This window comes from Bidens hawaiensis, unplaced genomic scaffold (assembly GCF_021521415.1).
Source record: "Bidens hawaiensis isolate Kalapana, Puna unplaced genomic scaffold, B.hawaiensis_p1.1 tig00026858_1, whole genome shotgun sequence".
Lineage (NCBI taxonomy): Eukaryota > Viridiplantae > Streptophyta > Magnoliopsida > Asterales > Asteraceae > Bidens > Bidens hawaiensis.
Window position 1 is genome coordinate 260675 of NW_027494330.1, and position 24510 is coordinate 285184.

The 24510-nt window shown below is 40.4% G+C and overlaps 2 protein-coding genes and 2 long non-coding RNA genes across 4 annotated transcripts; all 4 read right to left on the minus strand.

Annotated features, from left to right (window-relative positions):
- Positions 1-6639: 6639 nt before the first annotated feature.
- On the minus strand, positions 6640-7944 carry LOC143574204 (uncharacterized). The gene has a single exon (XM_077058879.1). The coding sequence runs from the start codon at positions 7942-7944 to the stop codon at positions 6640-6642; it is 1305 nt and encodes a 434-aa protein (XP_076914994.1).
- Positions 7945-14400: 6456 nt separating this feature from the next.
- Positions 14401-15570, minus strand: LOC143574210 (uncharacterized). Its single transcript, XR_013142550.1, has 3 exons — positions 15322-15570; positions 15129-15234; positions 14401-14842 (listed from the first exon to the last, which is right to left on the minus strand). It is a non-coding gene; the product is annotated as an uncharacterized LOC143574210 (long non-coding RNA).
- A 172-nt stretch (positions 15571-15742) lies between these two features.
- Positions 15743-16499, minus strand: LOC143574211 (uncharacterized). Its single transcript, XR_013142551.1, has 3 exons — positions 16329-16499; positions 16101-16255; positions 15743-15820 (listed from the first exon to the last, which is right to left on the minus strand). It is a non-coding gene; the product is annotated as an uncharacterized LOC143574211 (long non-coding RNA).
- Positions 16500-16626: 127 nt separating this feature from the next.
- LOC143574209 (uncharacterized) lies at positions 16627-22625 on the minus strand. The gene is made up of 2 exons (XM_077058884.1): positions 22307-22625; positions 16627-17027 (listed from the first exon to the last, which is right to left on the minus strand). Exons 1-2 carry the CDS (start codon positions 22619-22621, stop codon positions 16839-16841), a joined length of 504 nt encoding a protein of 167 aa, XP_076914999.1. The 5' UTR covers positions 22622-22625; the 3' UTR covers positions 16627-16838.
- Positions 22626-24510: the final 1885 nt, after the last annotated feature.

The following is a 24510-nucleotide window of genomic DNA, read 5'->3' on the forward strand; positions in this document are numbered from 1 at the left end:
CCGAGGACGTGGTGCCGAAGGCCATGGTCCGTCGCGCTGTTAACGACGATCTCATTGATATTACTCCGGTCGCCATGAGAAGCGCGATTGGTTCCGTAAACTGACTTATTCTCCTACGCCAATGCGAGCACTTCCGGAAGAGGCCCTTGTATGGGCGGGTATGAGTCGTTTGTGGCCTTCTCCTTTCATGGAGCTTGTTTTTGTTGAGCTGGATGGCCGTGAGTTTTACTACCTTGTTGTACCTTCCTGTTTCTGAGTTTTCATTGCATTATGTTTGCGTTTTGCTTACAGGTTTTGGATCGATGTTGAACGCCTTAGATGATGGCAAGGGCTGTGTGGGAAAAACGGTTCGTGATGCCAAGAATAGGCCTATCCTTGAAAGGACTGCCGAACACTTTCTTTTTCCAGTCAAACTGCGCGCCGAGCCTGTTGTTTCGGGGGCTATCTTTGAAACAGGTGCGTACATTTTGAACCCTCCTCCTCTTAATGTGTTAACCTCCGACGGGACAATCGTCATTCCAAGTGACGATTCTGCCATTTTTTAGGGGGGAAGCTCAGATGATACTTCTAAAGTTTCATCTGTCTCTCATTTGTTAGCAGAGCTTTACCGGAAGAGGCCATTCCGTGTATCACAGGCGAGTAACGCAGGTACTAGTGCAGCGGACGCCGGGAAGGAACCAAAAATGAAGAAACGTCGGACACATCGTCCGAGGAAACCACTACCGCCCAGCCTAGCGGATCGACTGGGGACGGTGACTGGTGAGTTTGTATGTGTTAATTTTTTATCGTATATCATAATGAGATCTGACTTTGATTTTGTTATGCAGATCTGTCCATTGTTAAAGGTCACACATTTGGCAGGCTGTCAACGCCGATACCAAATGTTGAAAAGCAACCATCGCCTCCTCCGGAAAAAGAAACTGACAAGCCTGTTACACCTCTTGTTGAAACGGCTGCGGAGGGGTCACACGTCCAACCGGCGACTACCGATTCCTTGGATTATCTTTTCCGGGGTGGGGACGTCGCAGGTTCTCAATACGGTAACCCTTAAGTCACAGCTGAGGGCTTCAGGATTAATGAATCTCCCCTACGGTCTACCTCTCAATTCTATTCTACTTCTTCGCCTTTCATGTCGGGCGGGGAAGGAGATTTTTTTCTTGGGCCGTCTGCCCTTGAGGTTGGGGGGGGGGGGTTCTTCGCAAGTTCCCCCACAACAAACTTCCTCCTCCCTATTCGTCTCGGAACTTCAAGTTCTCAATTTTTTGGGAACGTACAGTTGGGAGGAGATTTCGACCTATTTGTCCCGCCCTGGGACATTGTCAACGGGTCTCGGGATTCTAACCTAAAGACTTGTATGAGTTTTGTTGAGCATTGTATGCCGCCCGCTGAGATAACATATCAGAAAACCCGCTCCCGCCAAGAACTTCATACTGATTTAGCTGTTTTTTGACTAACAACTTAGCTTGTAGTCAAGAAATCTTGCGGGAGTGGCGGACAATGGGCGGGAAACTGGGTGCAGCTTCCGAGGCTGTGAAGATTGCGGAGAGAGAAGCTGAGGTGCAGCGAAAGGCGGTGGTCGCGGCTAGATGGAAACAAGTGGATGCCGAGGCTGCGCTTAAGCTAGAAACAGATCAAAGCGCTGCTGCTGCCAAGAGTTGGAAAGAGGCCTGTGAAAGGTCTAACGCCACTCTTGAAGCTTCTCGAGCTGAGACTCAAAGGAAGAAGGACGAATTGGCGAGGGAACAGGACGAGGTGTCTCGTCAAAACGCCCGGATTCAAGAGCTCGAGGAAGCGTTAAGATTGCAAGGGGAGCAGTCCGAGCTTAAGGATAAGACTATTGTTGAAATGCAATTTGCATTTGACTCCCTTTTGCAATCTCAAACTGAGACAAGCAACCAAGCCTCCGCCGAGTTACAGGAGCTCTGTGATAGGGCGGAGTGTGCGGAGAGGGAAAGACAGTATTTTCTCACCCGTGGTCTAGACTCGGTAATATTTCTTTCGTATGCTGTTTGTTTTTTGTGTGTTCAATCCCATGGTATTAACGAAATCTTGTACACAAGTCATTCGTCATATCAAGAGGAGTACGGAGCTTACTGGTTGCTTCGTGAACTTGACGACTGCTTCCGAAGGGGTTGGCCGGGTGAAGGGTTTCAACGAAGGGTTGGCATTCGCTTAGTCTGGACAACCTATTGAGAATCATCCCCTTCAAGGTCTTGACACGGAGCAGGAACTCGGCATGCGGGTCCAAGAATATGATGATTTGATCTTTTCGCTGCAACACATGCTTCCGGAATTTGCTTCGTCCGAAGATGGTGTGAAGCAATTGCGGGTCTTTATTGATGATGAATATGATGAAGACGAATCTGATGATGATAAGTCTGATGATATGGCCCAAAATGCTCCGGAAGATACGACGCCTCCTAATCCATAGAATAGGTGTAGGTATTAAGATTTGGGCTAGCAATTTCTTTTCATATTATTATTATTTTTTATTTATTTTTTTTGTAGTCACTGTTTTGGATATATATGAAAAGAAATTTTATGTGTTGATAATATCATTGCGAAATCTCTCTCTTTTGATTTTTGAACTCGTGCAATTTGGATAGACAATACTGATGATGTGGCGGAAAGAGACTTTTAGACGGTGCCTGACAGAGTGTAGAACACTTGCTTTGACAACCTGTAAGCACTTTTTCGAATCTCCCGCCTGACGTGTCGGTCATCCTGTGGTCCGGATTTTTCTCTTTCTTCTATTAGTCAGATGGTCGCATTAATTGCAATGAATATAAATAGGCCTTGAGGTCTTTAACCCATTCTTATCACTTTCATATTTTCTCTTTTGCTTATATCAAAGAATTTTTTCTTTCTTATATCCGTTTCATATCTTTCACAAAATGGCTGCCCAGAAGAAAAATCCTCCTTCTATTAACGAAGTTATATGCGAAATCAAGGAGAAGGATTTTGATGATGTTAAAAACGTATATGGTTTCCCTTCAGTGTGGGAGGCCGAACGTCCGTCAAAAGGGGCTATTGCGACGGCGCCTCCGGCGAAGAAGGTGGCCGTCTATGTGGACCACTTCACTAACGGGAACTTCCGATTGCCCGTGACCAGGTTTGTGCAATCGGTCCTGACAGCGTATGGGATTCATTTATCTCAGATCCATCCATTTGGGATGCTTAGAATTCGACACTTCGAATTCTGTTGTCAAGCGCGTGACTATGACCCTTCCGTCAATATGTTTGCTTTTTTCTACAAAATGACTTATCGTGAAGGCTGGTATAGTTTCGCTACCACCGGGAAAGGTGTTATTGGCTTTGAATGGATCCGCGGCATTCATGGATGGAAATCAAAATTTTTCTGGATTCAGGAAGATGTTATCCCGTTCACCATGACGCATCGAAAGCCAAAAGATAAGCTGCTGGAAGTCCTTGCTTTCTAGTATAAAGGGCATGCTTGGTATCTTACTTTAACCAAGACTCCCACACCCATGCGTCCTATTCACGAGGGAGCGATGGTTCACGCCAAGATGAGCCGTTTGTGGCCATTCCCAACTCTGGAACCATATTATGAGAATCCTGACGGAAGTAAGTCTTCATTTATATCCTTCCGGTTGCTTGGTTTACTTTGTTTAACATTTTTCCATTGCAGGCGAGGGTACAATTCTTTCCACTCTTATGGAAAAAATGGGTGGCATGATGGTACGCCGCCCTATTACTCAACACGACGTGCCGTTTTTGGATCGCACGGAAAGGAATTTTCTTTTCTCCACCACCCTTACTCCGGAACCTATTGTCTCCGAAGCAATGTATGCCTAAGGTGAGGAGTTTGTCAAAAAATGCGAAGGTATTTTTCAACCCCGCCCTATGACCGCCGTTACCTCAAGCGGAGTGATAGTTCTTTTCTCTTCCAGCGAAGAGTCATCACTCTGTGAAGGGGGGTTATCGATTGGTGCTACTAACCCTTCGCCTTCGACTGTAGGTTTGACCCGTAAGCAAGATTTGAAGGCCACCACCGATCCGTCAATTGGTGAGGAAGGTGGTCCTCAATCCGTCGAGGGCGAACCTTAGGCTGTGGATGCGGGTACTTCAATGGTTGTTGGCAAGCAGAAAGCACAACCTTCCGATGCTGCACCTAAGAAGAAGAAGAAGGAAAAGACCAAAGTCCTTGACTTGGGTGCTCGTCTCCGAGAGCTGTCTGCCCGAGACGTTTCCAAAGGTATGTTTCGTACCGTCATGAATGTAATTTGTACCTGTCATTTTTTGATAACTTAAAAAGTTTTGCTCTAGAAACTTTTCAGGTTTCAAGGGTTCTACTGCTGCGCAGCTTCCGACCCCGCCAACTTCGCCTTTAAACACTATTCAAAACCCGATCAATTTATCAGATACTTCTCCTATCCGGGAGACAGAGGTTGGCGGAGCTGAGCAGTTTCACACATCTCCACTTCTTCGTGAGCATTTCTTCCGGAACCAGGGTGGGGTCAGTGTATTCACTTATGGGGGGCATGCTTCTGCGTCTCAAGCAGAGGAAGATACTGTTCTGCATACCCCTCACTGGTCGTTGCGCCGGAACACAATGTTAAATGATGCAGACGTTTGTCACGAGTATCTCCATGAGAGTCTCCCTCTCGCCGAGAGGGAGCGACAACGTCGTCGCATCCGCCAGGAACTTCTAGACTCCAACTCGTATCATATGGCAAACACTGTTTCTACCAATCAAGAAATACGTCGTGATTGGTTGGCTATGAACGGTGAGTTAGAGGAAACTGAACACAACTTTTTAGATGCTAAGAAAGAGGCTCTTAAAGCATTAACAGATGCCCGGGATAGCCATCGAGCAATGGAAGTTGCGAAAGCCCAATAGCTTGCTGCTGAGGAAGCTAAGGCTGCTCTCCAGAAACAGCAGGATGACCAAGCTGAGCTGATAAAGACCCTTCAAGCTGACTCAGCAGCTAAAGACAAGAGCTTGTCTGATCTTAATGCTAAGAGTCGAGACCAAGCTATGGAATGTGCCAAACACAAAATGGATCTTATCCGGGCTCAGACGGATAAGAAATGGCTTCTATCGACAGCAATTCCCAAGGTACTGAATCTTTTGTTGCCATAATTAGTTTATGTGCGTATGTGTTCACACGTGGTTGTTTGACTTAACAGGTTATCACTGATGTTCGGAATAGTGACGATCTTGGTAACTGTGTCGTGATACTCCTCCACGCTTCCGAGCAAGCAGGCCGACAAATGGGTTTTGAGGAAGGCTATAGTTTTGCTTCCGAAGGTAAACTGCCGGAGGAGTATGTCTTGGCTGGCATGGACACCGCTTCTATCCTTATCGAGAAAACCAAATATTTTGATACGTTGAAATTCTCCCTTTCCGATCATATATCCGAACTTGTGGACAAGGACGATGCCATCGGTCAATTAAAGGAATTATTGAATCTTGATGAGGAGGAAGAAGAAGAAACCCATGATACCGCGGATGATGAAGATGCCACTCCATAAATGTATAATTCTTTGTTGTAAATATTCTTTTGCTTGTAATCTCATTTGACTACTTAATAAGAAGTCTTGTTTCCTTCCGGTGCACTTTGTCTTATGTATTATAATATAAGTGTCTATCCGGAACTTCATTTTTGTCAATAAAAGATTACAACTTATCAAAATAGCAAAATTATCATAAGATTCTTCATAAGCTAGGCATGAGGCGTCTTACAATAAAAGGAGTTATATAACTTTCTAATCTATGTGGGCACGCAGGCCTAAGCAGAATGCATAAATAAAAACTGCTATATGTAGCATTTCTTTAACTGTGCTGCGTTCCAAGTTCGAGGGATCTCGTCCCGTACAAATTTTCCAACTTGTAGGCACCTTTGGGTAATACTTGCTTGATTTTATAAGGTCCCTCCCAACTCGGGGCTAACTTGCCTGGAGGCTCCTGGCCGGAAGCCTCGTTGTTGCGGAAGACAAAGTCTCCAGCATCGAATTCGCATGCTTGGACTCGCGAGTTGTAATATTTCTGAAGCTGTCGCTTATAATTGTGCTCGCGGATCGATGCTAATTATCTTCTCTCTTCGAGTAAATCGAGATTCATCCGGAGTTCGCGATCATTATCATTGATTAACAAAACCCTTGCGGATGGAATCCCGATCTCTGTCGGGATCATCGCTTCTGTACCGTAGGTTAAGCTAAACGGTGTCTCTAGAATATTTCTGGGTGCGGAAGGCCCAGAGTACATGGGGCAGTTCGTCAACCCACCCGGTTCATTTAGTACCTAACCTTGCCTTAATCCCTTCCTTGATAGTGCGGTTGGTCCTTTCGACTTGACCATTTGCTTGCCGGTGAGCTACAGATGTGAAAACTTGGGTTATCTGAAGTTCTTTTAGCCATTCCTGTATTCCGCTATCAGCAAATTGGGTCCCGTTGTCACTTACCAATTGTTGTGAGAGACCAAACCGGCAGATAATGAATTCCCAAAGGAATTTCTTAACACTTGATGCCGTTATTAAGGCAACTGGCTTGGCTTCTACCCACTTGGTGAAGTAATCAATAGCCACTATCAAGAATTGACTCGTCCTGGGGCTTCTGGGAAAGGTCCCATGATGTCGATAGCCCACTTCTGGAATGGCCAAGCAGATGTTACCGGAATTAGCTCGTTTTTTGGGTGCAGGGTGTTGGGAGCATGGCGCTGGCATGAATCACACTTTCTAATTTCCTGCACAGCATCCAAATGCATGCCGGGCCAATAGTACCTGCGTTTATGATTTTTGCTACAATCATTCTTGGTCCCGCATGTAACCCGTAAATGCCTTTGTGAATTTCTCGAATAAGGTAATTTGCGTCTTCCGCGTCTACACAACGCAACAACGGACCAAGAAACGACCTTCGGTACAAAATGCCATCAGTCATTTGGTATTTCAAAGCTTTGTGTTTGATCTTCCGAGCATCAACTTTTCCTGCTGGAAGTGATCCGGAAGATAAATAAGCTTTGATGGATATCATCCAAGATTCAACACCAGTTTGTATCACTAGAACTTGGTTTTGTGAAACAGACGGATGGTCTAGAACTTCGACACGAATATCTTTGGCAAAATGTTCAAAATTCGTTGAAGCTAATTTGCTGAGAGCGTCCGCCGATTTGTTTTCGCTCCTCTTAATGTGGATAACATTGAAGGAGATGAATTGTTGGATCAAGGTCCTTGCTTGTAACAAATAAGAAGCCATGACGTCAATCTTGGCTTCGTATGTTCCATTTATTTGTCCTGCAATTAGCATAGAGTCTACCCGCGCTTCTAAATGTTTCACCCCAAGCTTTTTTGCTATCCGCAGTCCTACCAGGAAGGCTTCATATTTTGCGTCATTGTTGGTACTTTTAAAGTCCAACTTGATGGCATACGTGAATTCGTGCCCCTCGGGATTGACTAGCCTTAAACCTGCGCCACATCCTTCACTGCTTGATGCTCCTTCCGTGAACAATGGCCAAATTTGTCCTTGTTCCGAGGGCGCTTGAGGTTGTTGTTCAATCAAACATTCTTGTTCTTTGTGCTGCGGGACTTCTGTGACGAAATCCGCTAGTATTTGCCCTTTGATTGCCGGCCCTGGTTTGTACTCAATTGAGTATTCACCCAATTCAATGGCCCACTTTGCCAACCGTCCAGACAATTCAGGCTTGCTCAGCACGTTTTTGAGTTTATATCCGGTTAAGACATTGATGGGGTGACCCTGGAAATATCTGCGGAGCCTACGGGCTGCATATACCAATGCCAAAACCAGTTTTTCGAGCATCGAGTATCCTGTCTCCGGGTCTGACAACGTTCGACTAACGTAGTATATTGGAGTTTGAACGTTCTTCCTATATGTCAGTAAGACAGCTCCTACAGCGATGTCAGACGCCGACAAATACAGTATTAGTGGTTCACCCGTGTGCGGAGCGGACAACGTGGGTAATTCCATTAAACACTTCTTGACTTCCTGAAAAGCTTGCTCGGCTTCCGGAGTTTATCTGAACTGTGCTTTTTTGAGGCAATTTCTTAATGTTGAATGAATGGGTAAGATTTGGCAGCGTGGTTTGCCAAGAACCTATTTAATGCTACCAATCTTCCGTTAAGTGTTTGTACTTCTTTGAGGGATGCGGGGGAAGGCATTTGGGCTACCGCCTAGATCTTGTCTGGGTTGGCCCTGAAACCTGTGCCCGTCACAATTACACCGAGGAACTTTCCTTCTTCCATCCCGAAGGAGCATTTTGTTGGATTCAACTTCATATTGATGCGCCTCAAATTTTCAAAAGTTTCCTCAATGTCCCTCAACATTTGATCTTCTTCAGTGCTTTTGATCACCAAATCGTCCATATAAACTTCGAGGTTTCGGCTTATTTGACCTTTGAATGCCTGATCCATCAGTCGTTGATACGTGGCACCCGCATTTTTCAATCCGAAAGGCATCATTCTGTAACAGAATGTGCCTTGATCAGTGCGAAACGCTGTCTTATCTTCATCACCAGCTGCCATATGAATCTGGTGATATCCTTTGTAAGCATCGAGGAAGCACTTGAATCTGAATGGAGCCACGACGTCCACCTTTAAGTCAATCTCCGAAAGTGGGTAACAATCTTTTGGATATGCCTTGTTTAGATCTTTATAATCTATACACATTCTCCACGTTCCGTTGCTTTTTGGGACGATCACTGGGTTGGCCACCCATGTTTGGTACTTAATTTCCCGGATAATGCCGGCGTGAAGAAGATCTTGCACTTGCTCATTCATGGCTTTTGTTTTTTCTGGGCCAATTTTTCATTTCTTTTGCACAATTGGGGTGATTAATGGATTCACCTTCAACTTGTGCTTCGAAATATTCCGCGGGACACCTGTCATGTCCGCAGGCTGTCACGCGAAAATATCAATGTTCCTTGTCAACAATTATTTTAAGAAAGTTCGGACGATTTCAGAAATGGTTTGGCCAATTACTACAGTTTGATCAGGAAATTTCTTGTTAAGAATCCATTTCTCTGGTTCAGTCCTCTGGTTTTGTTTCAAAACCTTACTCGGTCTTGAACTTTCGGTTGTGAAGCAATGTCGATTAACATGAATTATTGCTACCCCAGTGCGGGTCAGAATTCCTACTGCTCCATGAGCTGTGGACGGATGGGCATTGAAGTCACCAATTGCCTCTCGCCCGAGGATAATATCATGTTTAGAGGTTGCTTATAAAACTAAGAATTCGACCTCCTCCGTTCTCGAGTGAATCCCATTACTAAGTGTGACTGGGAATGTAATGACACCACGCGGGTGCATAATTTCCCCACCAAACCCAGAAACGGGTGCATGAATAGGTCTCAATCGTTCTTTGTCGTCTTCTTCAAGCTGTTCAAAACACTGTTCATACATAATGTCGGACGTGGTGCCAGTGTCAAAGAAGACATATTGTGATAATGTCCAAATAAGGCGGTAATTATCAGGGGATTATTATTGCACGGTCCTCCTACGACACGCGGAAAAATGACGGGCTCATTTTTCCATTCTGCATCCTCAAATTCTTTCCTCTTACCGCTGATCTGCTGTCCTCCGTGAATCATATGAACGTTTAGATCTTTTATTTGCCTTTTGGCCGGCCCTGGTTATCCTTTGCGGGAGGTTTACCAACCCCTGGTCGTACATTCTTGACCAAATGTTCTAACTTCCCGTGTTTTACCGTTGCCTCTATTTCATTTCTTAAGGCCACACACTCGTTTGTGTTGTGTCCTATGTCATTATGGTACGTACAATGTTTTTTACTGTCAAGGAATGATTTCCTAGGTAATGGTTGAGGCTTGCGGAAAGTCAGATTCTCGGTTGTGAGGATTTATGATGGAGATTTTGACAATTGAGTCCAACTGTTATTTGTAAGACGTGCGGGAAAGTTACGCTTGTTCTTGTTGCTAATCAGTGATCTTGCATCAAATTGCTTTGGTGCTTCTGTACTTGGTTGTATTCTTGACCAAATTGGCCCTTTGGCTTGTCGATTTGGTCTTGGAGTTTGGAATTCAATTTTTGGTACTTGTTTCTGACTACCGGATCCCAAGGTTTTCTCGGTTATTGCAAATAACTTAGCTGAGGTCATGATTTCGTCCCAAAATTTGGGCATTCCGTCTCTTCCCGTTAGAGTACTAATCAAGGCGTCACTATTTACGTTCTTCCGGAATGCTCCCCTCAGCATATCTTCACTGACCCCTCCAATATTGAGGCTTTCATTATTGAAACGGGTAATGAAATCTTCGATGGATTCATTATTTCGCCTTACTACGTCCAGTATCTCAGATGGGTCACGAGTGTGCTTCTTTTGCTGACTGAAGTGTTGGGAAAACTTTGCTACAAAGTCTTTCCAGCTTTTAATGTGTCCGCATGGTAATTTTTCAAACCATCCTCGTGTAGCTCCAGTAAATGTTAATGCGAACATGTGACAACAGTATGGAAGAGTCCAACCACTGACTCTCCCAACTGCTTCAAACCTCAGCAAGTGATCACTGGGATCTGTCATCCCGTCATACGTCCCAACAGATGTTGGTATTTTTGCGTTTATCGGGAACGGAGCTGTCGCGATGGACGGAATGAACTTTGATTTTTCTGCGAATGATTCCGGACAATATGGTTTGGAGAAATCATGTTCTGCATTGTTGTAGTATTCTGCATGGCGAACAGCCGGTCGCGGGTAACTAGCCTCTCAGGATGGAAGAAAACGGCTATCTCCGTTTTAATAGCTACCTCCCGAATGATATGTTGAGTCGTGTCAGTCTAGTTCCTCTTCGTAGGACGGTACTCGCATATTTATGCGGGGACGAGGACGTAACCTTGTAATTTCTCTCTGGTTTTGCTCACCTAGGTGACTGTATTGGATATGACTTCCCCGTATCGGAGGAGAAATAGATATCCTAGGAGGATCGTCATAACTCAGGGCTCGGGCGTGAAAACGTTCATTCCATACCCTTCGTCCATATTCAGCGGCTAGACTTTCTTGTTGAATACGGAACCACTCATCTGGAGACAAGAGTCTCTAAGATCTATGGCTTGCTGTATGAGTTTTCACCGAAGCTGAGTCACCTGAATTTTCCTCGAGGTCCAATTCTGAATGAGTCCGACGATTATCTCTCATAATTCGCCCAAGATCTCCCAAATTGGAACCTCTTTGAGCTGTGACCCCTCCTAGGTCAGTAGGAGTGGGATCAGCTGGTGTTACTACATTTCTTGTGCCCACTGGAGCTGCGTCTGCCAGTGGGGTAAAATGCTTTCGAGTTGATGAACCACCCAAAGTAAAGCCTCCGGGCGTTACAACATCATCTTGCTCATCGGGAGTAGGGTTTTGAGCGAACAATGACGTTGCCCTTTCACGTGTTTCTAGGCTAGTAACATGTGGATTCTGTTCCGAGGTCCTCGTCGGCCCTTTAGGAATTTGGCTCATATCGTAACTTCGAAAACAAAACTTGTTGTTCTAACAAAAAACACGGATGGCGCCAATGAAGAAACACGGATCCACTCCCTGCTAATGGGTCATGGATCCAATGAGTCAACAGGGTAGAATACGGTTAACTGCCAACACGATATGAACCCAATTGTCTAAAGTCCAATGACGAACACCTGCAAAACAGACATCGTGAGCTCGTTACGGGAAGGACAAAAGGGGGGTCTTCCCGTAACCACCCTCTGGCGTGAGAATAAGTACTGTTCTGTAGAAGATAAGCACTTAAGTAAATTGAGAGAGTACAGTGGGAGTGAATGCCCTACCTCATGATGATTGAGAGAGTATTTATAGCCGAATGGTGTAGGAAGGTGAATGGGCCAGCTGTCCCTTAAGAAGATTACTGCATAACCGTCTGGACACGTGTCCTTATATGATAGGTTCTGCTTATACGTTGCATGTGCATGTATAACAACCTAGACACGTTCCTCTTTGTCATTGGTTAATAGGAGAATATTGGCCATGTGCATGGTTATAACGACCATGCCACGTGTTACTGGCTGATTGGTCATCGTATCACGTATTGCTCAAGAAAGCATCTTGGTAAATCTTCTAGAAGGTAATTGGTTATTGACACTTGTCCCGGAGCATTACCTCGTGGTTATTTATGCGGAAGTATATTCCTTCCTTGAGGATGACCTTTGAGGGTGCCACGATGCTTCCGCATGTGTTATGAGGGTGTTTCTTCCTCAAATGATTTATGCGGATGGTTCAAATGTCCCGCAGGTGCCTTATGAGGGACTTCTTGTTAACCCGCGGGTATTACTTAAGGGTATTTGGGTCTTTTTGGTACCTTGCCTCTATAACACGTTTTGAGCATTCGGATTCTCGAACACGACCCTGGAGTTAGACGAGAGGGGATGTTATTGAGGTGTCTAAACTATTTTGTTAATTGCATCTATAATCCTCTTCTTTTATAACTTTAAACATAGATCACTGTGAATGAAACATTCGAAAAGGCATCTAGAAAGTAGTTTTCAATTCCAGCAAACAAAGTTCATGGTTTTTCTCTCGAATGCTCAAATAGTACCGGGTCGATCATTAAACGCTTTAAACTAGCAAATGGAGAAGGTGGATGTGGCCTTAGTTCTTCCATGGACCAAGAAAGAAACTGCACAGAGATTTACAAAACAAAGTCCTCATTCATATATGTAATATTCGACTCCTCGTTCGACTCCGGAAATAGCTCGTTCTACAACCACGACATTTTTTTCCTTTTACGTTCAAAGTGCTACGTTAAAATGAGGGGGGGGGGGGGGGTTAGTCCACGAGATTGATCGTGTGTATATGTGTTTCATGTATGCATGGTTGCAGAATATATATATATATATATAATATGATTGATTTCTTTTGAGAACCACTTTGAGTTTTAAGAACTCGAAAGAATTCTATGTAACAGTTTTTTTTTTGAATTTTTTTTACACAGATGTAATACGTAAGTGAAGTAACGTAAAAAAAATTACAGTGTTTTTTTACATATCAAATCCACTTATTACACATGTGTCACTAACATTTAAACTTGTGTAACTATCAAAAATCTTTATTCTCTCTCCTAATTAATTTTTTAATCAGATTTATTCTCAACCACATATTCAATTCCCATTTAATTAATTGTGTGGTCCATATTGAGTTCTTAAAGTTGTTACAACTAATCAAGTTCTCAATAATTCAATTTTGACATTATACGCCACGGGTAGACCTATCCATGGAAGATATGGTACGAGCTGGCATTTGATTTGATACCCGAAGGTTGTCGGGTACCCAACTGGCCATTGATAGGTCTATACGTGACCTATCTGTGGCCAATAGGGTCAATGACAACATCCTGGTATCAAATTGATGTTGTGGCACCTTATCTGCCATGGGGTAGTACTATTCGTGGCGGTTTACCCGGTGTGGAGTGTCCATAGTAGGAAATTACCTTTCAACTTAAGTTAAATTGTAACAACCAATCAAAATTTGTTGAAACCTTATCTACATTAGGCCTTTAAATCTTTTTGTTCTCGATGGTGTCAGACGCATGTACTTTTACAACGGGGTTGTTCTACTGACATAAACTCTCTTTCATTCTCGGTGGCATTCTAGGGATCAAAATTCTCAGGGAATACCTCCGGAAAGTCACACACCACTGGCACATTACTCAAACTTTCAGTGACGGCTTTCATGTTGACCACATACACCAAATAAGCATCACATCCTTGTTTCATAAACTCTGCTATCTTGATCATGCATATTGCATTCGACGTGTTGAACTTTCTTTATCCCCGTATGCTGTAACCGAACGATCATCCTTAGCTCTCAAGTGAATCTCTTTCTTTATGCAAATAATATGAGCCTCAAACTCAGATAATCAATCCATACCCAATACTATGTCAAACTCTTCCAGAGTCAATACATATAGAGTAACAGGATATTTAATTTCTTCTAACTCTATCATACATTATCATATAATGTCATTATTTTAACAATGTTATCACTAACAGTTTCTACCTCGGACTAAGCGAACTTTATGATTGTATGGCAAAATGAATTAGCAATGAAACTCGGGTTTGCATCCAAATCAAATAAAACTGAAGCACAAACACCATTGATAATAAGAAATGTACCTGACACCACATCAAGAGTCTTCAAAGGTACTCCGAACGCGGTCTCCAAAGGCTGACGGTAGCCCGAGAGTTTGGACGGACGGAGCCCCTAGTGGTCCACCTATTGAGGTATTTCCCATATAAAACCCGACCCCACGCCCGCCAAAATGCACGATAGCGTGGAGCCGGTAGATACGGGTGAGATCAGGACTCGAACCCTGACAAGCCAAGGTCATCCCTCATATCTCTCATATAAATTGGTGATAGTGAAGTTTGAACCCCTACCTCTCACTAGTAAAGAGAGTGCTCTACCATTTCACATCCAATTTATATGATGCATGAATGTTAAATAGTGATATTTTAATAAAAACATATTACATGAAATAAAAATAAATAATAGTCCCCTTTACCAAGCGTCATTTTAAGTTAAGTCTTCATATCCTGAGGAAAGTCAAAGCCAACGACCGAAGTGTAACTTTAATACGGTAGATATAAATTAGGTAACTGATTTTTGCATGATCAACAATATTTCACAAAATGGTGTATAAATTTACAGGGTAAAAGAATAAGAGACTAACTGTAAGTAAGTGAAGAAAAAAAAGATCAACTTAAAATGATAATCCGACCGGAAGATTGAGGAAGAAAAGTAGCTGTGGTTTATAACGAGTTGAAGATGAAGCCGTATAAGCCGATCGAAATTTGTATGTGCGTTGCAGTATCATGGTTCCTTTCGGGCATGGTATCGTAAGAATCTTTGGCCCCTTCCTCATCTGCCAAAGCTGCAATCATCATTTGTAGATACTCATGATTACAAGCAACCATAGGATTAAAAAAAGGTAAAGGTGCGGGTAACGGGTTAAAAAAGTTAATTGGAAAATAATGTCAACCATAACTGCTATAACTTATATGTGTTTATTGGTTGATTATAAGAACATGATTATTAGACGAACTTACTAATAAGAATTATAATAAATAAATTCTACCATTTATGACTTGGCCGGTTTAATAACTTGTTGCAAACGTAAAGAAATGGAACATAATTGTCACCTCTAATAAAAATGTTACCTCAAGAATGCCTTTTTTAGGGGCATGAATGGCAAGACAAGTAAAAATCATCCGAATCAGTATTTTTAAGTCTACCAACGAAAAGACAGCTTGCATCCTCATATCCCTGAATAGGATGTATGTATTTCAAATTAAATGGTGTTATAATAAAAAAATAAGTAACAAGGTGGTAGTTTATGAGTTAAAAAAGTACATTCCAGGTGCGTATGATCATGAAGGTACGAGTGTCCAATAGCATAATACCGCCATGTGAATCTGTTATTGCGGCCAATGTTCCACTAGGCGATAGGGTAAGTTTTTCTCCATCTAACGGTCTAATAATTGAATGCCAAGGTTGGTAAAAAATATCTGAACAAATTTGTCAAGATAAAGTGAAGTTATCGCATAATCACAAGATACTTGGATATGCATTTTGACAGTAGTTATTATGTGAACTTTAAAATCTGGAATCATATAATCAGCTGTAATGAAATTTTATGATTCACGAAATTGTGATAATCATGTTGATTGTCCTATTAGCATTTGAGTTATTTGTTAACCAGAACATTCAAAGCAATCGAACAATTGATTATTTCAAATTTTCATAGAAGTAGTTGCTGTTGTGTTCAGTGACTTACCAGGCACGCCAAGTGATATTGCAAGTTTATCAGCTCTAGGATTCAGGTGATCTTTCAAAAATGCAAGAGGTAAAGCTGCACAAGTTTGTCAAAACAACTGAACTTATTGCAGAACTAAAGGGTATATGGATATGTGTTTCGAAAGTTAATATGTGATCTAGAATAATCAAAATCAGATGACGGGTATGAAACATGTGGATGTGAATTTTTTTAATGGCATTGGGAGTCCTGATGGGGAGCTAATCGAAAAGTTAGAAGACTCTTATTTGGACCAAACAACTCTGTGTCAATCTTTAATTAGTTTGCAGTTACTCGGAAATTTCAAACAACTGATTATTATTTGATTAAACCTGACCTTGAGCAAATGGTGGTGGTTTTGGTTCGGCCTTTTTTGTTGGTTGTTGGGTCCCCTATACGAGTTTGGATAAAGAAGCCATGGTTGAAACTATTGCATTTACAACCTTTGATGAAGCGACTTCAATCAAAGACCTGCTTTGATCTTCATGAAGCCTTCAGAAAAACAATAATAATACTAAAGCACTTGTGAAAGTGTTGTATCAAAGGTGATTAAGTTACTACTAACCTGAATTCTGAAATTGTTGCTTCATCTCCAACGGTGACAACACAGTAACATAGAGGCGACTGATCAACAATAAATACACAAGCCAACTAGGTTTTAATGTTTGGATGAATGGATTTTGTTTCTGATTATTTAGTTTTGGATGATGAGTTCACACCAACCTAGTTTACAAAATATCATATAATAGCATGTATGTATAGTTTGTTTAATATCTTATAATTCCATCTTTATTACAGTTATTGGTTCTCACTGTTTTAATCACATAATCATTTCATAATTCTAGGAAAATACCTACCAGTAGTTCCACAATAGGTGACACACTAGCGAGTGCAGCATCAACAATCGAACCATATTTACTGACATTCCAAAGATGGTACCGAATAGGTGGCACACCAGTGAGCGCAACATCAATAACTAGACCATAATCACAAAGGTTTTCACCTTCTTCATGTGCGTGCTGCAGTACCCTCTGCGTACCAGAATTGTAATCATCGTTGAACATTCAAGCGAGTACTAACAAAGAAACTGAGACCAATTCTTCGACAATATTATACGACATACCTGAATGTCAGATCCATCAAACCGAGCAATTATGCCTGGTTGTATAACAACACACAATTCCTCATATGATGATGTGTTTTCTCTATAGTCTCTCTTAGTCCCACGCACTCGTAACTTTATAATTCGCCCGGGATATACAAGCTGCAAGAACAAAGCAGGGTTATATTTTAATAATAACTACTCAATGATTTTTTGCACATGAAAGTTCTTGTACAAATAAAATTATCCGTTGTCGTCCGCGAACAAGGTGGTGCGAGCCACGTCAGTAGCGCACACCGCAACGTGATGGGAGCCGCGAATGACGTTATGCGAGACCAATCACGGATGAAAGTAGCCGTTGGAAGGGAATTTTCTTATTTTTTTTTGGGGGGGGGGGGGGGTGTTGGGGGGTGCTTGTTGACCGTTGGGTTAATAGAAAACAACTATTTAACTTTCTATATAAATCCATATTCACACGTATTATCATATACCTCATAATAAACTCCCCCTTTCTACTCATTTTCTCCAATACACTCAACAACCAACCAAAAATGGAATGAAACTCATTTACTTCATCTTATTCTTTCGAGGAAGACGACCAAATTCTTGAAGCGGTTTTCTCACATTTCATGCATCAAATATGACCTTGCAAACGCATTATCGATTGCAGAATTTTAGGAGATACTCTGAACTAAATGCATTTATCCTTGTAGCAGAAAAGAATAATGAATTATTGATGAAAAATCATCAATCTCGTCCCACGGGATCATTAGCAATACCAGAAGCAAATGTTGCTCACAAAAATTCACATAAAAATTCTGGTAATAAATGTGAACAAGGTCGTGGACGAGGCCATGGACGTGGTCGTGGTCATTTTGACAAAAGGAATTTTAATGATCGTAAGCATTCATTCAAATGGAACACTAATTCTTACGGTCGTGGTCGTGGCCGTGGTCGTAACCAGAGAGCAAATAATTATCATGTCCCACACAATACCAATTCCAACCACCACAATAAATGGAATGAAGCTGGTAGGTCCGAGAACAATGGCACACCCTATTTTAGATGTGGAAGTACAAACCACCGGGCAAAGGCTTGTCGCACAGCCCCACATCTGTGTGAAATGTACCAAGCCTCTCTTAAAGGAAAAGAGAAAGAAGTTTACCATATTGATAACTTTGATGATCTCTATGCTGATCTGAGCATTGCAGATTTTGATGTGAATCTCTGAAATAAATATTGTTTTGACAAGAATAATTATATGCAATAATTAAGTGTGCTTCTCATTATCTTTAGTTATGTAGTTTCCTTCATGTAATGTTTGTTTTTCAATTAAATAAAGTTCTTATTAGAATATCATAATGTCATTGTTATACACTTATTATATTTTTAATACTTTCAAGATTTAAAATGAAAATCACTGGAGCACAAGATCAAACAAATGAAGAAGATATATGTATAGCGGATAGTGGAGCCACGCATACTATACTTAGATCTAAAAAATATTTTCATAAACTGAAACCGACAAAAGGGATCATCAATACAATATCAGGTCCTACAAACTTGATAGGAGTGGGAAAAGCTAATTTAGCATTACCAAATGGTACAGAGCTCAAATAGAAAATGCTCTATTTTCCCTAAAATCAACAACAAATTTGTTAAGTTTCAAAAACATATATCATAATGGATATGATACTCAGTCAAGGACTGTTAGTAATGACAAATATTTGCATATCATAAGCAACGATAAGATATTGAAAAAACTGCCAATGCTCCATTCTGGTTTATATTATACATATATAAATGTGCCTCAAGTAGATACGGCAGTCAAAGAAAATTGTTGTGATTCTGGTATCATAAACTTATGGCATGACAGATTAGGCCATCCAGGATCCACAATGATGAAAAGGATCATTGAAAATACACATGGGCATCCACTGAAAAATCAAAAGATCCACAAAATAGATAAAATGTCTCAATGTACATCTTGTTCTCTTGGCAAATTAATTACAAGGCCTTCGCCATTAAAAGTCGATAAAGAAACACCAATGTTTCTTGAATGAATTCAAGGTGACATATGTGGACCAATTCATCCACCATGCGGACCATTTAGATACTTCATGGTTTTAATAGACGCATCAAGCAGATGGTCTAATATCTCTTTATTATCGACTCGTAATGTTGTTTTTGCAAAATTTCTTGCTCAAATTATCAAATCACGTGCACATTTTCCTGATTATACAATTAAGAAAGTAAGGCTTGATAATGCGAGAGAATTTACGTCACATGCTTTTGATGATTATTGCATGTCTGTGGGGATTGTTGTAGAACACCCTGTTGCTCATGTACGCACACAAAATGGCTTAGCCGAGTCGTTGATCAAACGCCTACAGCTAATAGCTAGACCATTAATAATGAGGACAAAACTCCCTGTTTACGATTTGGTGGTCATGCAATTATGCATGCTGGGTCATTAATTCGTGTGAGACCAAGTGAAAATCATAAATACTCTCCCACACAACTTGTTTCCGGAAATGAGCCAAATATCTCTCATCTTAGAATTTTTGTTGTGCTATGTATGTTCCTATTGCACCACCACAACGCACAAAAATGGGTCCCCAAAGAAGTTTGGGCATATGTTGGATATGAAACGTCTTCCATCATAAGATACCTTGAACCTTTAACAGGTGATGTATTTACAGCATGTTTTTGCCGATTGTCATTTTAACGAGACAATGTTCCCGGGAGTTAGGGGAGAAATGAAAAAACAAGAAAGAGATATATCATGGTGTGTGCCATCATTGTTACACCTAGACCCAAGATCAAAACAAAGTGAGACAGAGGTTCAAAAAATAATACATCTACAAGGAAATTGCCAATCAGTTACCTGATGCATTTTACTGATATAAACAGGGTCACTAAATCTCATATACCAGCTGCTAATGCCCCCAGCTCGAGTTGAGATTCCAAGCAAGCAAAACCATAATAATGCACCTCATGAATCCCAAAAACGTTTTAAAACGTGGAAGGCCAATCGGATCCAAGGATAAAAATCCTCGAAAAAGAAAGGCAATCTGAAAAAGATACTGACCCTAAGCAAACCTTCCCTCAGGAAAGAATAAATGATTCCAATAAAGAATTGTCAATCAACTATGGTCAATCACATATAATGTGGGATCGAGATGAAATGGAAAATATTGATGATATATTTTCTTATTCTGTGGCAAGTGATATCATGGAAGAAAATGATGACCCTGAACCAAAATCTGTAGATGATTGTAAAAATCGACAAGATTGGAACAAATGGAAAGATGCCATGCAAGCTGAATTAAATTCCCTAAATAATCGAAAGTTTTTTTGGACTTATTTTCATTACACCAAAGTCAATGAAACCTGTAGGATATAAATGGATTTTTGTAAGAAAACGAAATGAGAAAAATGAAGTTACAAGATATAAAGCAAGACTTGTAGCTCAAGGTTTTTCTCAGAGGCCAGGAATTGACTATGAAGAAACGTATTCTCCTGTTATGGGATGCTATTACGTTTAGATATTTAATCAGCTTAGCAGTCTCTAAAAATTTAGAGATGCGTCTTATGGATGTTGTACACAGCTTATTTGTATGGATCACTAGACAGTGACATCTATATGAAAATTCCCGAAGGATTTAAACTCCCCGAAGCAATAAGCTCAAAGCTAAGAAAATGTATTCCATAAAGTTACAAAGATCCTTGTATGGACTGAAACAATCTGGAAGGATGTGGTACAATCGTTTGAGTGATTATTTGGTAAGCAAAGGATATACAAATAATCTTATTTGTCCATGCGTCTTCATCAAGAAGACAACATCAGGATATGTGATCACAGCTGTGTATGTTGATGATCTCAATTTAATTGGGACACAAAAGGAAATTAATGAAGGGATTGCTCTTTTAATGAAAGAATTCGAAATGAAAGACCTTGTAAAAAACCAACATTGTCTTGGTTTACAAATTGAGCATATGCAAAATGGGATACTTGTGCATCAGTCAACTTACACTGAGAAGCTCTTAAAGTGGTTTCAATATGGACAAAGCAAATCCTTTAAGCACACCGATGGTTGTTAGATCACTCAATGTTGACAATGATCCATTTCGTCCTTGCGAAGATAATGAAGAGATTCTTGTTCCCGAAGTACCATACCTCAGTGCAATTGGGAGCACTTATGTATCTTACTAACTGTACAAGACCTGACATTTCTTTTGCAGTTTAATTTATTGGCAGGATTCAGTTCATCCCCTACTAAAAGACATTGGAATGGCATTAAACATATTTTTCGGTATTTAAAAGGAACTGCTGATTTAGGTTTATTTTATCCTAACGATTCAAAAGAAGGGTTAGTTGGTTATGCAGATGCAGGTTATTTATCTAATCCCCATAAAGCAAAATCTCAAACTGGATACGTATTTAAGAATGGAGGAAATGCGATTTCATGGCGTTCTCGGAAACAAACACTCGTTGCCAACATCTTCAAATCATGCTGAAGTCATTGCATTGCACGAAGCCACAAGAGAATGCGTATGGTTAAGATCTATGTCACGACACATATTGATTTCTTGTGGACTAGAGAAAGATCAAATCCCAACTCCTATCTATGAAGATAATGCAGCTTGTGTCTCGCAAAATATCAAAAGTGACAGAACAAAACATATACCACCAAGATACTTTGAGTATACTCGGGACCTATTAAAGACAATCAGGTTGAGATGAGATATGTCAAATCCAGCAACAACTCAGCTGCTCTTTTCACAAAAGCACTTCCACACAGCAACATTCAGGAAAACATGTCCATGATATTGGGCATGCGCCATGTACGGACGTACTACGACCTGTAACTTGAGGGGGAGCTATATACTGCGCACTCTTTTTCCCTTAGCTAAAGCTTTTTTCCCATTGGGTTTTTCTTTAGCAAGGTTTTTAATGAGGCTAGTACTTAAAGACCCCGAAGTTTTGAAAATGTGTCATCCAAGGGGGAGTGTTATGAAATTACCGACAGTATTGATTGGATGACACCAATTATTTGACCTCACCGACAAACTTTTTATATGCACCAATTATATGGTTTTTTGCCACCCCCCCCCCCCATAAATAGTGTATCCAAGCAATATCTTGGCATTATAAATAGAGTGTATGTATAACGAGTAATGGCATCCCAGAAATATATTACATTCTCACTTTTCTATTCATTTATCTCTTTATCACTTCAATAATCTTGTTGTAATTAAGGCTAATATTATAACATATATAGACTTTTTTTTTCATCTCAACAACTATCAAAGTCAACTATTGCATTTGCAAATCTAACTATACTTTGAATTCTAATCTGATCAATTTCCAGAGACGCAAATCCAATCAAAAAAGTTTCAGGGTTAAGTAATAAGAATCAGTTCTAAAAGCAAAATACCTGTCTGTGAATAAGAAAGCCAGCAGTTGTGTAAATTAACAAGTACCCGACAGATGCTCCAACAGCAAGAAGCTTAATATTATCAAAAACAACCCACTCAAGGGCAGACACATGCTCTTCCTCGATCCATCTGGGTCCTCCGATTGTGAACCGAGAAAGATAATGATCGTCTGGATGCTGCCAATCAATAACATAAACGAAGCGACGCTTGGCGAATGCAAGGAAACGTGCCTCAAGAGCGAAGAGAAGATCAGGCTCATCGAGCCAGCCTTCCATGTGTGCATCTACATCCCTTAACTGGCGTCTTATATCCATGTTGGGTTTGGGTGACTGAACAAGAGATGAATGATTTGATTGTTTGGAGGAGGATGGATTTGGTGTTTATAGGTTTATTTGGTGCTGTTTGTAAAGGATTGACCTTTTGCTTTTACTAACCTTTTATTATATTTTATATATATTATAGAGCAAGTTACATTTTCTTATGTAGTTGCAGAACTGATTCATGTCACACGACTTTTACAGGTTTATTCTTTTCCCTTTCCTATTTACTTTGATTTGACAAATCTAATTTGAATAGTTTAATTTCAGGAGCATCTTGCCGAGTCTAGTACCAAGGTTGACAAGCTCTTAGGTGTGACAACACCGGTGGTGGTTAATCTTGGTCTTTCATCATCGCACCAAGCATGCACAATACTTACTGGTCCAAGTCAACTGGAATTCCCGAGTTAAATTGTTGTTCCATGATGCGCCACATTCCTGGTTTGCGAAAGGGATACACTTCTTGACCTTTACTTACGCCACAAGCAATGAAAACCTGTACACAAGTTTTTCAAATTTGGAGTCAACAGTTATCTGATGCTTATTTTTCCACCGCTCGATATTTGACTCGTTAGTGAAGATAACCTGGTCAAAGGTGTTTGTGGGTCACGTTAGTTTATAAAAGTAAAAAAGTAAACTAAAAAGAAAAGGGGAAGTTGTGAACCAGTTTGTATCCATCATTATACAAGCTTTGTAATTTCTCTGGTATTGAATATACGTTTATATAAAACATGAGCACTTGATCATTTAATTAATGCACACATATATAAAATATATATACCAGAACAAGTTCCAAGTTAAGTCTAAGAAACTTGACACCATGTAGGTGTTGAAACAGACCAAACACTTCACTAATTTCTGCCTTTTCAAGTTTCACAAAACATATAACCAACTTCTCCAAAGAATGCAAACTGTTTATAGAGATCTGCAAAGCATGAGGACCTTTAAATAGCGTGCCACGTTTTTGTATTATTGTGAGACTATAAAGACGAAGATGACAAATACGAAATCCATACGATCCCTTCATTTTGCAAGCATCGAAGGTGAGATTCTTTAGATTCACACACTTGGAGAAAAGGCCATTATTGCACTTATCAGTATTGTCATTATATAATGTGACATACTTAAGAGTTAAGATGCAATGATGTTATATAATGCGGCATTTTATCGGTGAGTACATTTTTGGATTTGAAAGTTTGATACAAATGCTATGAATCATAGTTGTTAACATTTGGATATTGACATTGGCCTGTAAAAAACAAACCGAATGAACACGAAGGGGGGTATGTTTGAATTCGTTCATTTAACTTTGACTGAACACAAACACGAACATTTTTTTTTGTTCGCTTTCGTTCATTTAGAAAATAGGCATGTTCGCGTTCGTGTATTTAAAAGTAAACGAACATAAGCAAACACAAACAAACATAAACAAACGTCCCTTTACGTTCGTTCATTTTAGGTTGTTTGATAATTTTTTTTATTAAATTCGTTCATTTTAATTTGATTTTTATTCATTCATGTTCGATTAGTAAATCCATATTAAGCTGTTTGACAATTTTTTTTCTTTATTGTGTTTAAAATTAGTATATACACGAACAAAATGCAACCTAAGTTAATACATACAGCTAGCTTGTTTTGTTGTACGTGGGATAGTGTTTGTATGTGAATACTGAATACAAATCCAAAATTAATTATAAATGTTTTCTTATTTACTTTTTTATCTGCTGTAATAATAAAATAATAAAATAAAAATTATTGCCTAGCTACAAATAATTTATATATTGTTATGAATTACCGACAATATTGATTGGATGACACCAATTATTTGACCTCATCGACAAACTTTTTATATGCACCAATTATATGGTTTTTGTCCCCCCTAAATA